The sequence below is a fragment of the Saccoglossus kowalevskii genome, chromosome 9 (assembly GCF_978046115.1).
Source record: "Saccoglossus kowalevskii chromosome 9, keSacKowa6.1, whole genome shotgun sequence".
NCBI classification, from domain to species: Eukaryota; Metazoa; Hemichordata; class Enteropneusta; family Harrimaniidae; genus Saccoglossus; species Saccoglossus kowalevskii.
The window spans coordinates 7,358,309-7,374,020 of record NC_140649.1 but is presented as its reverse complement, the minus strand read 5'-3'; the positions used below and the strand labels follow the sequence as shown (position 1 = coordinate 7,374,020).

Below are 15,712 nucleotides of genomic sequence, written 5' to 3'. Positions count from 1 at the left end.
CACGAACTCTAGCTTCTATAAAGCCCGAGATCTCGCAAGCATTGAGCTCACTTTTAGATGAAATCCACATGACTAAGGACGCCACTGTCATGCTCTCTGCTTCTTCAAGGCCTCAGAGGGGACGCATCACACCAAAACCAGTGAGATATCAAAAGGCTCGGCCCAGGGAAAGCAAAAGCCGCTCATGCCCATTATGTAAGCAGGCCAGCCGTCCAGACAACCATTTCCTCAGCGAGTGTGACTTCCTGCCGGACCAAGATCGTAAATTCATGACCAAGGCCAGACAGATTGTTAATATACTCGATGACGTTCCCCAGGACACTCAACATGGCGATGATGATCTCAGTGACTCTGACACTGCGGACGTCCCTACTGCCCATAGAATACAGGTTCATCAGTCACCATATATTGATACATTTTATGGCCACCAGGTTACACATCTTACCATCGACAGTGGTGCCACTGGCAATATGATTCTACTGGCCACCGCAAAACGTCTTGGCGTTCCAATAAAGTCTAGTTCTCAATCAGCACGTCAAGCAGATGGTTCATCTCCCCTAAAAGTTGTGGGTGAGACCAAATTCGCAGTGAGTCGCAATGATACGAATTTCAAGTTTGAAGGCCTTGTTGTCGAGAATCTCGATGTTGAAATACTCACAGGTACCCCTTTTATGGAGGCCAATGATATAAGTGTTCGTCCAGCCAAGCACCAAGTCACTGTGGGAGACAACACTACATATACATATGGTTCATCGCCAAAGGGCAGTCATCGCATTCGCCGGACACTCATACTACGCGCACCACCAAAGTCAACAACAATTTGGCCCGGTGATTTCATTGAACTTGACTTGCCTACAGAAATCAAAGACTCAAGCTCTCAGTCATATCATCTGACAAGCCATGGCCTGCTCCAAACATTTATTCAACCATATCGGGTAAAATTCGGATTCCGAACCAGACTAACACACCCCAAAATTTGAAACGCAATGAACATTTTTGCCAAATATGTCCTGTCTTCGTACCACCGACAAACAAAGACAGCATAGACACTACACTTCATGTAACATCACCACACAAATCAGTTCTTCCAGAAAAGAGCTACTCAGATTCGGTTAAAATTGACCCCGACCAACTCCTCTCTCCGTCTCACCGAGCAAAGTTCGCAACATTACACCATGAATATAATGATGTCTTCAACACTGCAATCAAGGGTTATAACGGTGCTTCTGGCCCATTTCAAGCAGTCGTCAACATGGGTCCTGTTCAACCACCGCAGCGCAAGGGCCGTGTTCCTCAATACTCCCGTGACAAGTTGGCTGAGTTACAACAAAAGTTTGACGAACTTGAAGAGCTCGGTGTTTTTGCTCGCCCGGAGAACGTACATGTCAATGTAGAATATGTGAACCCCTCATTCTTAGTCAAAAAACCAAACGGTGAATTCCGTCTTGTCACCGCTTTTGCAGACGTTGGCCGCTACAGTAAGCCACAACCCGCCCTCATGCCAGACATCGACAGCACACTACGCCAAATTGCACAATGGAAGTATATCATCACCACCGATCTCACTAAGGCCTTCTACCAGATTCCCCTGTCACACGAGTCACAAAAATACTGTGGCGTTGTAACCCCATTCAAAGGTGTCCGCGTATATGTGCGTTCAGCCATGGGAATGCCAGGTTCTGAGACAGCGTAGGAGGAGTTAATGTGTTGCGTACTTGGTGACATGCTTGAGGATGGTAGCATTGCCAAACTCGCAGATGATCTGTACTGCGGTGCAAATACAATCGAGGACCTTCTTGTAAACTGGAGACGTCTCCTGTGTAAGTTGGCAGCCAATGACTTAAGACTGTCACCATCGAAAACTGTCTACTGCCCGGCAACAGTCACAATTCTCGGCTGGGTATGGAATGAGGGAACCATCCGCGCAAGCCAACACCGTATCTCTACGTTGTCGTCATGTTCTCCACCGGAAAAGATACGCAACCTACGATCATTTATAGGCACATATAAGGTCCTAGCTAGAGTGCTACCAGGCTGTGCTTCTCTTGTTGCTCCACTAGAAGATGCGACTATTGGACAACAATCCCAAGATAAAATTCAATGGTCGGATGAGCTTCGCGATTCCTTTCGTGTTGCTCAGGCAGCATTATCATCAAATCACACGATCACACTCCCCAGACGCCCAGATCAGATATGGATCGTCACTGATGCAGCCATTAAAAAACACAGTGTTGGGTCCACCATGTATGTCTCGCGTGGTGACAAGCTCCACCTCGCAGATTTCTTCAGTGCCAAGCTTCGAGGCCGTCAGGCAACATGGCTTCCATGTGAAATTGAGGCCCTTTCTATTGCCATCGCAACAAGGCACTTTGGGCCATACATCATTCAGTCCCACCATAAACCGTGTATTCTTACCGACAGTAAGCCATGTGTGAAAGCGTACGAAAAACTTTGTCGGGGTGAGTTCTCAGCAAGCCCACGCATAACAACATTCCTCTCTTCTGTTAGTCGTTACCAGGCCAACGTGCGCCACCTGGCGGGCAAGGACAATATTCCATCAGACTTTGCCTGTCAGATATGTTCATTTGTAGAACGTGTGGAAGACTCGGTTGTCATGAACACATCCGTTGAAGACATATCATCAGGAAATAAACGCCTACCATTCACCAATAGGGCAGTGTGGCAAACTATCCAGTTGGAATGCGCTGATTTAAGACGCACACATTCTCATCTCACCCAGGGGACTCGTCCATCTAAAAAGCTAACTAACATCAAAGACGTCAAATGCTACCTCAACATCGTCACTATTGCCAAAGATGGTCTACTTGTAGTCAAGCGTACTGATCCATTCGCTCCACCTCGCGAGTGCATTGTTGTACCTCGACAGGTGTTAGATGGCCTCCTGACAGCAATTCATATTCGTCTCAGTCACCCGTCTTGTTACCAAATGAAGCAGGTCCTCCATCGTTATTTTTTCGCACTGGACATGGACAAGGCAATCCAACCCGTATCCACCTCTTGTCACCAGTGTCCCTCACTTAACAAAGTACCTCACACAATTGTTAAGCAATCAACTTCAGATCCACCAGAATCTGTGGGCAGTTTATATGCAGCAGATGTAATTAAACGTGAAAGACAATTAGTCCTAGTCGTCAGAGAATGCGTCACGTCATACACCACAGCGTGCCTCATAGAAGACGAACGCAGTGAAACATTGCGCAACGCCTTACTGCGACTTTGCATTGACCTGAGCCCCCTTGATGGTCCACCCGCAGTTATACGAACAGACCCAGCTCCAGGTTTTGTAGCCCTATCAAAAGACAGCCTTCTTCGAAAATACCGTCTGAATATTGAGGTCGGCCGCATCAAGAATCGCAACAAAAACCCTGTCGCAGATAGAGCAATACAGGAAGTTGAGGATGAGATTCTCCGCCAGGATCCACTGTGCGCAACTATTACGCCACTCTCCCTCTCCATAGCAATCGCTCATGTTAACTCTCGCATACGTTCAAGTGGCTTATCGGCACGTGAAATGTGGACCCAAAGAGACCAATTTACCAATTACCAGCTTCCTATTAGCAACTTATTTCAGACCAACACACGAAACGTTTCGCTAACCATAAAGCTAGCGAGAAGTCAAAAGCTCCTACAGTAAAAACCACCAGTGCACCCAAACTTGAAGTTGGGGACCTCGTCTATCTGCACTGTGACCGCAATAAGTCTAGTGCCCGTGATCGCTACTTAGTGACTGGTATCGATGGTCAATGGCGCAACATCCGCAAGTTCCGCGGTAGTCAACTCAGGCAAACGTCATACCGTGTCAAAGAGTCGGAATGTTATATCGTACCTTCTCCAAAAGACACCGATCAAAACCCAATGTCATATCATCTGGACGAAGACAACACTCCACTATCTCCAACACATCCACCAATACCACCAAGTATACCTTCCGATCTAACACCGGCAACAGGTTGCACTGACACTCCCTTAGAAACTGAGTCGCAAAGTATTGGCTCAATAAACCCAATATTGTTGACTCCTGGAGACCAGACACCAACATCCCTGGCTGATGATAATCCAAAAGTCATGCAGCCCGTTCAACATAGACGATCAAGCCGTAACCGCCGGCTTCCGGAACATCTAAAAGACTATGTCATGGACTTTTAAGTCTGTATTCAGTTTAGATTATTTTTTGTGTCTTTCCAACAACAATTTTGAATTATCATGTTGCCTGTCATTTTTCCTCATGCGTTTTCTTTAGTCTTTTCGAAAATGATGTAAGTTAAAGACAATAAGTGGTTACGCCACTATGTGTGTTTATTGTATTTACAATCATGTTAACGGCCTCTTGTGTTCGCTTTACATTTTTCTACGCATGCTCTGTTCTCTCGTTGTGTTTTCCCCGCCATGTTGGTTCTGTTTTCCCGTTGAGAAATAAACGGAGTTACTCGCTCGTTAGCGCTCCAACTGAAGTGTCTGGTTGTAGTCCAAGCTCTGTATACAACAGGTCTGTGTCCATACTGGCGCTGAAGTGAGACACGTCAATAAAATTATCTACTTCGCAATACGGGCGATATTGAGAACCAGCAAATCAAATCATTAATTCAGAAAATTAATTAAATCTACATTTTACGACAATAAAATGATATAGGTAAACGTTTATCACAATTATAAGAGTTATAATGAAGTGGAAAAAATGCATATTATTAATGCATGTACATTTGATCCAATAGTAGCTAGAGTAAAATGTATCACTGTTACCGTTACGTTTATACCCCGAAAATGATATTTGTTAAAGATCACCAGGTCATACAGCGAGTTTCAATATCTGCTTTAACCCGCTTAAAATGTGGTGGTCTACTAACTCTATAAATAGTTTATACACATCTTGTTTCACCTTTTTTAACAATGTGACTTACCAATATCACATCCAACCGTTATTTGGAGTGGAGGGTCACTTTTCATATTAAAAGTTCACAACCCATATATCTTGGTATTCACAGGTTGTTATATTTATCAGTTTGCACTATTTGCAGTATGGAACATGACAGGCGTAATATAATTTGAAACTGTAGTATTCAATGAACGGTCACTGTGTCATTATTTGTTTCGTCTTGAGTGAAAAGTATGTTTTGATATATGACTATTATGACCTCTGACAGTCACTCATTCTGCTAACTTCGTTCGTTTAACAATCAAAAATTAATTTACGTTATTGAGAATTCTGCACATTTTTCTGCTCAGAACAAAAAGACACATTCATTTTTGTGATGCTTTCATACCAACAAAAATAATTTTTAGGGGGTCATGAGAAGGGCGTAGGAGTTTATGATATGAATACGTTTAGACTCGTCCTAAGTTTTGTCATGACAAACACATCAGTTCATACAATAATTGCAATAGCCAACTTTGTTTTTCAGGATTACATCATACTTTGACCAAGTATATACCTGTCATGCCTTTGGTTGATAGTGAAATATCTTGATGACTAGTTTAGTAATTATAAAACGAATAGGCACGAACAAGGGTGCTATGACGTAGCTGATGAAGTATTCGTGTGATATTATAACATGACACGAAATTCTGAAGATAGTCTATTGGTTTGCCACGTTATTCATAAAACCGGTAAGTATTTGTTTTCTCTCGCAATCATCGTTGTGATTTGTACAACGTGGTCGTCGAAATTATTAAAAGTGCATTTTGCCTAGATAGCCTAGAATGTGTTACAGCAAAATCTTTTTGTAGGGGACCCCTTCAGTGTACATTCTCACATTTAAGAATAATTTAATTTGCAGGCCAAGGTAAAATTACGGTGTTTCAAACCACTCTCCACACATAAAATTCCAATCTTTTTGAATCCTATTCCATGAAATTACTGATACCGTATAGCCATGAATTGAGTTATCAACCTTTATATGGCACACAACAGACGAACATTAACAATTTCTTTGCGCACTCACTCATTTGCATTAGTTTTTTTGTTTTTTTTGAAAGGTATATTTGTCCTTCGATTTAAAGATCATCTCGCAATTCGCATCAATCTTATTCACGTTTCCATCGCAAATCACTTGATTACATATCCCAAGTTCCTGATAATATGATTTTTATTTAATCTCACAGACGTTAACTGTTGGATACCATGGCAACGACACAGGCATTATATGTGTGTTTACTGTTGTTGGTTGTTATTTACAGCATCAATGCGGTATGTGTTTATTTAATTGACGTGTGACAATTTTTCATATCATTATCAGTAATATGGTATTCTAAACTTTGTAATATTCACGTTAAACGTTATAATCGTATACATGTTAGAACGACGAGATAAAAACGTTTTCATCACTCTAATTTATGAATTCCAATTATTTGAATCGTGCAATGATTCAAACTCGTAATAATATCCATGAGTGTACTCAAATGTTATGCCATATTAGCATGAATCAGCATATGAAACATGAGCGTAGTTATAGAAATTTATACTTTTTAATGTTTTTTGACTTTCGGTGTTTGTCATGCAATAGAAAGACTATTATATGATATCACTTATTCATACAGCTTACTGCTATCTGTCCCGTCATGGGTTGTATTACCAACTCATCTTTGGGTCATAGATAATACTAGTTATAATGTCCCTCATATCAACCAGCTTCACGAACGAGTGATCTTTACACAATCTTCATAAGAGATAAACCATTTTCATCAGTTCAAGATAACACAGAAACACAATATACATTAAATATCTTATTCATAAACCATATAGCGAAATTATACAATACATAGTTTCAACAACAATAGCCTGGTGTATAGAAATGTGTTAAAACGCCACACAAGGTATATCGATTGAGTCATAATTTGGACGTTACATTTAAGTTAAAAATAAATCTATTTAGCATAAAAGTATAAACATCAAGTAGTGAACGTGAAACGTTTTTTTTTTTCAAATAGAAGCTGCAGCCTGAACCACCGGAAGAAGCTGAGTCACCTGGTTCATTTGAGTCCGATATTATTTTGACAGAGAAACAACGAACATCAATTGAACAGCAAATAGACGAATTCAACAATGAAGGGGGCTTTAGAAAAGCACATGCTGACTTGGCCAGGCGGTGGCCAAACGGTGTTGTGCCATATGTGATATCTGCTCAAAGTAGGAAAAATACTTTTTTTTTTAATTTTAAAGCAATTTTTGTGTAATGTTTTCCTGTGTGACTATCTGAATCAAATTCAAATTTGTTTTTCTAAACATAAGTTATTCCTTGTTGTAATTCCATTTCTAGTGTGTTTTTTTCCAATGACACTGTCCGCTGTGAATTTCTTATATTAAATGTAGTTACCTTGCACAACGAATAATATCATGGTTGTCTTTTGAAACATACACCTACAATTGAATTGTTTGTGCTGTACCAGGTGAAGTTGTGTAGCAAGTCGGGTCTAGTCTGAAATCTATTTCTCCAATCAGATGTATTTCATTTTCTTTCCTGAATATTTAAGCCTGAGCTTTCAAGCAGTCTATAAATGGGAAGCGGGTATACTGCCTGGAACGGCTATGTACACTATTACAATTTTAATAATGTAATATTGTCTTCATTAATAAAAAACGACCCACATTTATTTTTCCTAGGTGAAGGTGACAGGGCCGTGATAGAAAGCGCGTTGAAGTACTGGGAACGTATATCCTGTCTGACATTCCCAGTATACAGTGCTGCAGCAGGACACACATCAAGAATAAATTTTATAAGAGATAGCAATTAGTATGTAGTCGTATTTACATTACCCTATACAACATTGTGCTATTAATATCCTCTAACATTAAACATTATAGCAAGTGAATAGAAATACACTCCTATTAGTGATAAAATGTTGAATTTATATACTCTGGAATTTGTATTCTCGTTACTAGGAAGTATGTTTTCCCCATTTTAGGAGAAACTGATTCGCAATTGTTTATTTCTCATATTGTATCAAAATGTACCAATTTTAATTGTTCCATTTAGGCAGTTTGTGATCTCAGATTTTTCTCCATTATTATACTGCTCACATAACTAATGATATTGTTCGATATTGTTCACTTCAAGCTGTTACTCATACGTTGGTGTTGCTAATCATGGAGGCCCCCAAGACGTTTCAATAGGCTTAGGCTGTGCGCATGCACGTATTGGGAGGTGATATGCATTCATTCACCCATCCATCCAGCAATCTATCTATCTATCAATTCATTCATTCATCCACCAACCCGTTATCAATTCTTCTATATCTCACTCAATCCAGTCATTATCCATCTATCGATTCATTCATTCAACCATAAATCCAGTCATCGACACACCCATCAACACATCCATCCATCCAGTCGTTCGTTCGTTCATTCATACATTCATTCATTCATTCATTCATTACCCATCCTTGCATCCATGTGTCTAGACAAAAATTTTTTGTAAATTTTATGACTTGGTTTTCTGATGCAATATGACAACATTAAAATGAAGCATAGAATTAAATGCTCTATTATCACATGTATTATATTTTTGCTGCCATCTTTTCATCAGATAGGAACTATTGCACATGAAATTGGCCGCGCGATTGGTTTCTGGCATGAGCAAAGTCGACCAGATAGAGACAACTTTGTTGTTATACATTTGGAGAATATCAAAAATGGCAAAGAACACAATTTTAACAGATACACACCTGCCACTATCAACTCGTACAATGTGCCATATATGATTTAGGATCACTGATGCATTATGGGACTCACGTATGTACATGTTATGTTAATATTCCACTTTTGCAATTTGCTTTACATCGTAAACTCAGTTTAAATGTTTAAATTCCATTTCTACAACTATAATTATCACGAAATATGCAACACATCAATTCAATCAAATATGATATTTGTACTACAATACTTGGCTATAGTTTTTTTTTATCTTATATTTGTACACAAGTATTTTAGTAAAAATTGTCAGCCTACAATAACTGCAGTTAACCCTGATGACAATGATCTTATGGGTCAACGAGACAGTCTGAGCACTGCAGACATTCAACTAGCTAATATCATCTACAGTTGCTATACTAACAGTGAGTACAACATTCTTACCAAAAAAACGTCTTCCTTAACGGGGATAACATTGAATTGCTTAAATTTTATACAAATCAACTTTTTAACAGCAAATGGATAACACATACATATTTTAATTTATTTGAAAGTGAGAATGTTCTTATATTCATTAGATTACGTGCGGATTGGTTGCTTTAAAGATGTGACCACAGACAGGGCAATAACAACCCTCGAAGGCACAGATGCACGACTTGATGGTTCATACCATACACGAGAAAATCCCTTACAAAAATGTGCTGACGTAGCTGGTGACCTTGGCTATAAAATATTTGCTTTGCAAAACGGAGGATGGTGTGCATCTGCTGAATCTGCTGTGGAAACATTTGCTAAATATGGTGTTTCACAAGATTGCAATGCTGATGGTGAAGGTGGACCAGGAGCGAATGATGTTTACATATTCACCAATCGTAGAGGTGAGTATAGTAGCCGATTATTTTTTCACGAATTTGTTCCCACTCACATGAGGTAGCGTCATGATCACAATTCGATCCTTAAACAACATATATAATATATTGAATTGCTGGGGAGCGAAAATATATTATAACCAGCTTTCAGCGAATAAAATCACACTTCTTTTTTAACATATTGACGAAACCTATTAGCTGTCATTAAATTGTGTTCATTTCGCCCAGAATAGATAAATACGCATAAGGAAAAAAACATGCACATTTTGCAGAACAGACTAAACTGGCAAAATGTTGGCATTCAAATGATTATAAAATGCCTATTAGACATTCCATGAACACACTTTCACCAATGTCATTAATATCACACAAATTATTACAGTAATTGCAAATGATAGACATATATTGCTTATAAATGCAGGTTAGTAAATTCTTGTACTTCACTCAAAGTAATTACACATTCGCATTTCATATTATTTGTATTTAGTTTATACTAGACTTGTTTTAGTGACACAGCAGTTAGAGCAATACCAACGCTTGAAGGCACTGACAGCCGTTTGGACGGACCCCATGCATCACGTAAAGACGCAATTGAGAAGTGTTCACAAGTTGCTCATGATCGTGGTTACAAGGTATTTGCTGTCCAGAATGGTGGTTGGTGTGCATCCAGTGCCGCTGCCATTGATACGTATAATATGTACGGGACATCCAGAAATTGCTTATCAGAGGGCGAAGGCGGAGCTTACGCCAACGATGTCTACGTCTTCCTAGATACCCCAAGTAAATATATGCGTATTTATACATAATTGAATTTTACACAGTATTTACTGTGCAGTTCAGGGAATAGTTAAATGAATGATAACAAGTGTATATTGTAAACTCAAAACACATGATGTTTGGAAAATAAACCCTGGTCAACCCTGTAACATTAATATCATCCAGCGAAACACGTTATGTGTATGTGATATTAAGTTGTATTTTTTTGTTCTCCAGGACACGTAAACATTGGATGCTTTGCTGATAAAACTACAGACAGGGCTATACCATATCTCGAGGGAACAGACTCACGACTTGATGGTTCATATCACACTCGAACAAATCCATTACAAAAATGTGCCGATGTAAACAGTGATAACAGTTTTAAAATATTTGCTCTGCAAAATGGAGGTTGGTGTACATCGAGCAGTGATGCTGCATCAACATTTGCCAAATATGGCGTTTCTCAAGCTTGCAATGCCGATGGGGAAGGTGGACCAGGTGCCAATGATGTATATATATATATTCACTAATGATTTAGGTAAGCGCAACATATCGTGAACTGTAGATTTAATTGGTAATTCGTGATATTTATAATCAGTTTAACAATTGAATAATTAGTCATTTCGATATTGAATCTAATTCATGTTGCTAAGAATTTTTTAATATAAATATGCTGGTTTGGTATAGAGAATTGTTCTTTTGTCTATGCAAAATGTATTATCATTGTTTCAAATATATACAAAGGTTCTTCGTCTGGATTTATGTGAATAAAATAAAAATGAAAATACCGATATCATTTTTCGCCGATTGGCCCAATGTTATGGCCGTTTATTTTTGTAACACGTTTTTTATCTTTCTTCTAATTGTAAACCAGCCACACTTCATATGCTTTAATCAATCGAGTGGGCATATTCATACTTAATATAATCAAATTAATTTGATTGACATTTTCAAGTATATACTAGTATTGGCTGCTATGGCGATGCAACAGTTAGAGCAATACCAACTCTTGAAGGGACTGACACCCGTTTGAACGGAGCCTATGCATCACGCGAAGACCCAATCGAGAAGTGTTCACAGGTAGCTCGTGATCTTGGTTACAAGGTGTTTGCGGTCCAGAATGGTGGTTGGTGTGCATCCAGTGCCACTGCCATTGACACTTATGATATGTACGGAACATCTACAAAATGTAACAAAGATGGGGAAGGTGGAGCATATGCGAACGAAGTGTACATATTCATTGACTAGGTAAGCAAGTAATCAACCATGTGATTATCAGTTTTAATGATCACTACAATGGAGTCTATATTGCGAATATGTTACGAATATTGATGTTAAGATGCCAACATACTAACCGTAACCCGTTTCTTTTTCAGAACATGTTATGGTGTATTGACGGCCATAGTTCATAATAAATAATTCTACATTCACAAAGATTTGTTAAGCAGCTGATAATAATTACAATTTCTCACGAATGCTTTCATTGTGAAACATCGCATTAGTATACAAGGATGGTATTCTAAATACGTAACATAACACCTTAACACATCTCGGGTTGTCGTGATTTCATAGGTGCATGCTAGTGTTGTTTAATTTATTGGTACAATAAAATATGGTGAAGCACAAGTAACAGAGTCCAAGTTATTTAAGTTGACCTGCATCACAATATGAAATATCATTTATAATATGAGGTAGTTTGTTACATGTTGCCGTTATTTTTTATAGTAATACCCAGTTGAAATATGTGTTCATAATACATGTTAAAAGTTACTAGTTGTTAAATGTTTTTGAAAGCCCAGCATACACGCCCTGGAACCGCAAATGAGTGTTATATCAAATATGATTTGGATAAGGGACGACGTCAAAAGATCGATGTCGGATGGTTGTCGGGTGGGTGTAAAAAGAGTTTACAAATGCACCTCATTTGACGCACAGATTTACACTCGAACCAAACCATTTTTCTGTTTGTTTTTTTCCTTTTTGGTTATTTCTGTCCATGATTGGATAGAACTACAAATACTCCAAGATTTTTTTGACTTCATTAAAAAATAAAATCGTTTTTGTAGGATGGAAACTTTTTGAGGTCAAAACCCCCCACCCCCAAACTAAAGGAAATAAGTTTTTTATCCGACATCGATCTTTTGACGTCGTCCCTAAGGGAATATTGTCTTATAATTTGAAAATTGATAGGAAGAGAAAAGTCTCGTAAAGATCCATGGACACAGCTGATTATGACGATTATGTGTTTTGATTGATAAGGCAATGAATGAATGTGAAATTGCAGAATCAGCTACGACCGTAATATAAAGTTTGATTGAAATCACACTGTTCATCTCTTGAAGGTCCACAATTATCTCCAGTTAGCAATATTTAATCAACAAGTAATGCAAATGGACATGTATATCCAATTTGTTGTACACGGTTGACATGGTATGTTTGAATGTTATCAGTCTAAGTCATTCTGAGGAATGGCACACATGGACACACAGACGATAATCGTACTTTCATCTATTACAATATAGTGTCATGAATCATAAACTCATCTATGAAAGAATAATATAATTAGTTTAAGAATGAGAAATTGCCAACTACTGTATTCAAAATAAACTAATTAACTCTCACATACATACATACATGATAAAATCAAAGAATTTCTCCCGATGAACAACAATTTACATTACACGTGAAACAAAGAATTCTGTGAGTGAAAACAAACGAGTTTTATCCATTGATGCAAATTCCGAAATATTGAATTTAGTGATGAAAATTGCTGTTCTGGTTTAAGATAGTCAAACGCGTAGTCTCCAGAAAACACTTCAGTTAGATAAAGTTGTGTTGACGGCGCAGTTATGGTGTATATTATGCACTTAAATAAAACTATGACACATATGATAATTTAAATTAAAACTATGAGAGGTTAAATTTAAAAAATGAGAAATTGAATTTAAAATATGGGAAATTAAATTTTAAATATTAGGCTTTAACGTTGTATGGTGGCGCTCTACAAAATAGAAACCTTGGACCAAAGAAATAGCCAAACTTTGTTATGTGTTATTCTGTGTAGCACTTTATTATACAAGAAATACAAACGATCTTTCGTATAACATCCATAGCACCTATTTTCGACTTAAAGTATCAAGCATATATGCACTATAGTGAAGGAAAGTATATCAAAGCGTGAATTGAAGGTGTCACACCGGGCAAGATGCCACGTCCGTGCTGGAGTGTATATGCGTCCGCGTTATATGTACGTAAAACCCAAACAACGCTCTTCAGACCTCTAGTAAAGTGAGCCCTGAGTTGGTGAGGTGAATTTGCGAGCAAAATCCAGACAACGATTTGTGAGCTCGTCTAAAGGATAACAGTTCTGTTTTATTTTGTTGTGCTGGTGTGCTTAATCACTGTATTTTTATTACAGTATTCCATATTATAGTAGTGTGATCAAGTTATCCGACAAAGTTAATTTAGCACGGACGTGGAATCCTGCACGACGTGACACCTTCAATCCACGCTTTGATATATTTTTCTTCACTATAGTGCATAAATTCCTGATACTTTAAGTCGAAAATTGGTGCAGGCTACGAATGTTACACGAAGGATCGTTTGTATTTATTGTATATTATATTATAGCATTGTCAATACCAGCGAATTGTAGGACGTCATTGTCACAGAATATTCGCGATAGAATGTTGAGTTCGGAAAACAAATAAAGAGACTGCCATTTAATAATAAGGGAAATTATGGGGTGAAAACGATTTAAAATCAAAACTGAAAATGAATAACTGAGCTATATTAAAAATAATTATTTGTTTTTAATTTACATGAAAAATGTCGTTCCCGCCATAAAGTCAAACACAAATTGTCGTCTGGCCAATCCCAACTTCGTGAGAAACACCGTGCCGACGTCCGACGCGTAAATAAACGTAGCTCACCAAAGGCAACACGATGGTCCGTTTTATCGATGTCGACGAATCCCAGTTAAATGTGCTCGAAAATGCAATAAATGAAACAATACTTCACGGCAGACTAAATGGGGCGTACATGTTTTCTTCCTAGAATGGCTTGCATACAAAGGGCATGCGCCACCAATTGTTTGTCGTTCCAAGGCCGTAGCTCGTGCGGGCAGGGGGGAAGCTGCCCCCTGAGTTTGGAAGTTGTTGTTTTGTTTTTAATTAAAATAGAAAAGTTTCGAGTAGCCTCTTATTTAGTTTGTATATGATATAAAACATGGTAAGCCAGTTGATTGTACTTTGTTTATATTTATTACTGACGGCGTTGACACTTTGACGCGTACAGGTGAGACGCATGTACCCAACACAACAGGTCAAACGTTACCTTCAAGTATTTCAGATTGACACGTCAGCCATGTCAGCTCCGAAGAAACGTTGTACACAACTGTCAATGTTGAATTTTGTTTACATCATTCCTTCCCCAGAAGAGATATGTTCGAGGAAAGCTAACTGGAGATAAATTAATATGCAATCGCCAAAGTTGTAAACATAAACTGTGTATTGTACAACCATCAATTGTATTAACCAGTCCTGTACATTAATGTTGCTTATATATGAAGATAGAACAAAAGTGTTTCAGGTATTAAAGTCCATACTGTAATATCCCGTGTAGATAGATATACCCCCCCCCCATAGCCATTAACTTATAACGCAACTGCACACCTCTACGCCTTTATACATTTATACGCAACTTAAAAAAAATACATTTGCTGCCCCCTAGTGAAAAAGCTAGCTACGGCCCTGCTTTCAGTTCGCCGATTTACTGCGGGAATTTTACGCTTCAGCTTGCAAGCAAGATGGGGTGCAGTACAGCAAGCCGTCGCTGTTTGTCTGATCATCGCAAAATTAACATCATGTAGGATAGGGAGTTTCAAATTTGCCTATTTTTTGTACACCTGTTATATTGAAATGACCGCTGCACATTGTATCGTGCTTGTGTGTGTGAATGGGAGTCGCTGCGTGAACGCGTTGACGTAATATACACTATACAGATTACAAGGCTAATATAAAGTAGACGCGATTCTGTTTTCGGTCGTTTCTTTGAAATTATCTTAGTTTTAATGTGTGAAAATTCACTAGCATTGCCAATGCAACAAAATAATAACAATAATGTACGCCACGCACATTATGTCGTGCAAATTGTGCTTTCGTTCATTTAATTTCCCATATTTTAAATTAAATTTATCATGTTTTAATTTAAATTTCTCATGTTTTAAATTAAATTTCCCATATTTTAAATTAAATTTCTCATGTTTTAAATTTAACGTCTCATAATTTTAATTATCATATTTTAATGTGTCATAGTTTTATTTAGTGTATAATATACACCATAACTGCGCCGTCAACACAACTTTATCTAACTGAAGTGTTTTTAGACACTATACGTTTGACTATCTTAAACCAGAACAGCAATTTTCATCACTAAATTC

The 15,712-nt window shown here is 38.1% G+C and overlaps 2 protein-coding genes and 1 pseudogene across 2 annotated transcripts; all 3 read left to right on the top strand.

Moving 5' to 3' along the window:
- Window positions 1–470: 470 nt before the first annotated feature.
- Window positions 471–9,617, top strand: LOC146738092 (uncharacterized; annotated as a pseudogene).
- On the top strand, window positions 5,513–8,940 carry LOC146738093 (protein SpAN-like). Its single transcript, XM_085503583.1, has 4 exons — window positions 5,513–5,625; window positions 6,121–6,205; window positions 6,946–7,144; window positions 7,619–8,940. The coding sequence occupies exons 2-4, from the start codon at window positions 6,140–6,142 to the stop codon at window positions 7,747–7,749; spliced, it is 396 nt and encodes a 131-aa protein (XP_085359709.1). The 5' UTR covers window positions 5,513–5,625; window positions 6,121–6,139; the 3' UTR covers window positions 7,750–8,940.
- Window positions 9,618–10,535: 918 nt separating the features above from the next.
- On the top strand, window positions 10,536–11,898 carry LOC144342893 (uncharacterized). Its single transcript, XM_078005756.2, has 3 exons — window positions 10,536–10,810; window positions 11,228–11,520; window positions 11,649–11,898. Exons 1-2 carry the CDS (start codon window positions 10,675–10,677, stop codon window positions 11,518–11,520), a joined length of 429 nt encoding a protein of 142 aa, XP_077861882.2. The 5' UTR covers window positions 10,536–10,674; the 3' UTR covers window positions 11,649–11,898.
- Window positions 11,899–15,712: the final 3,814 nt, after the last annotated feature.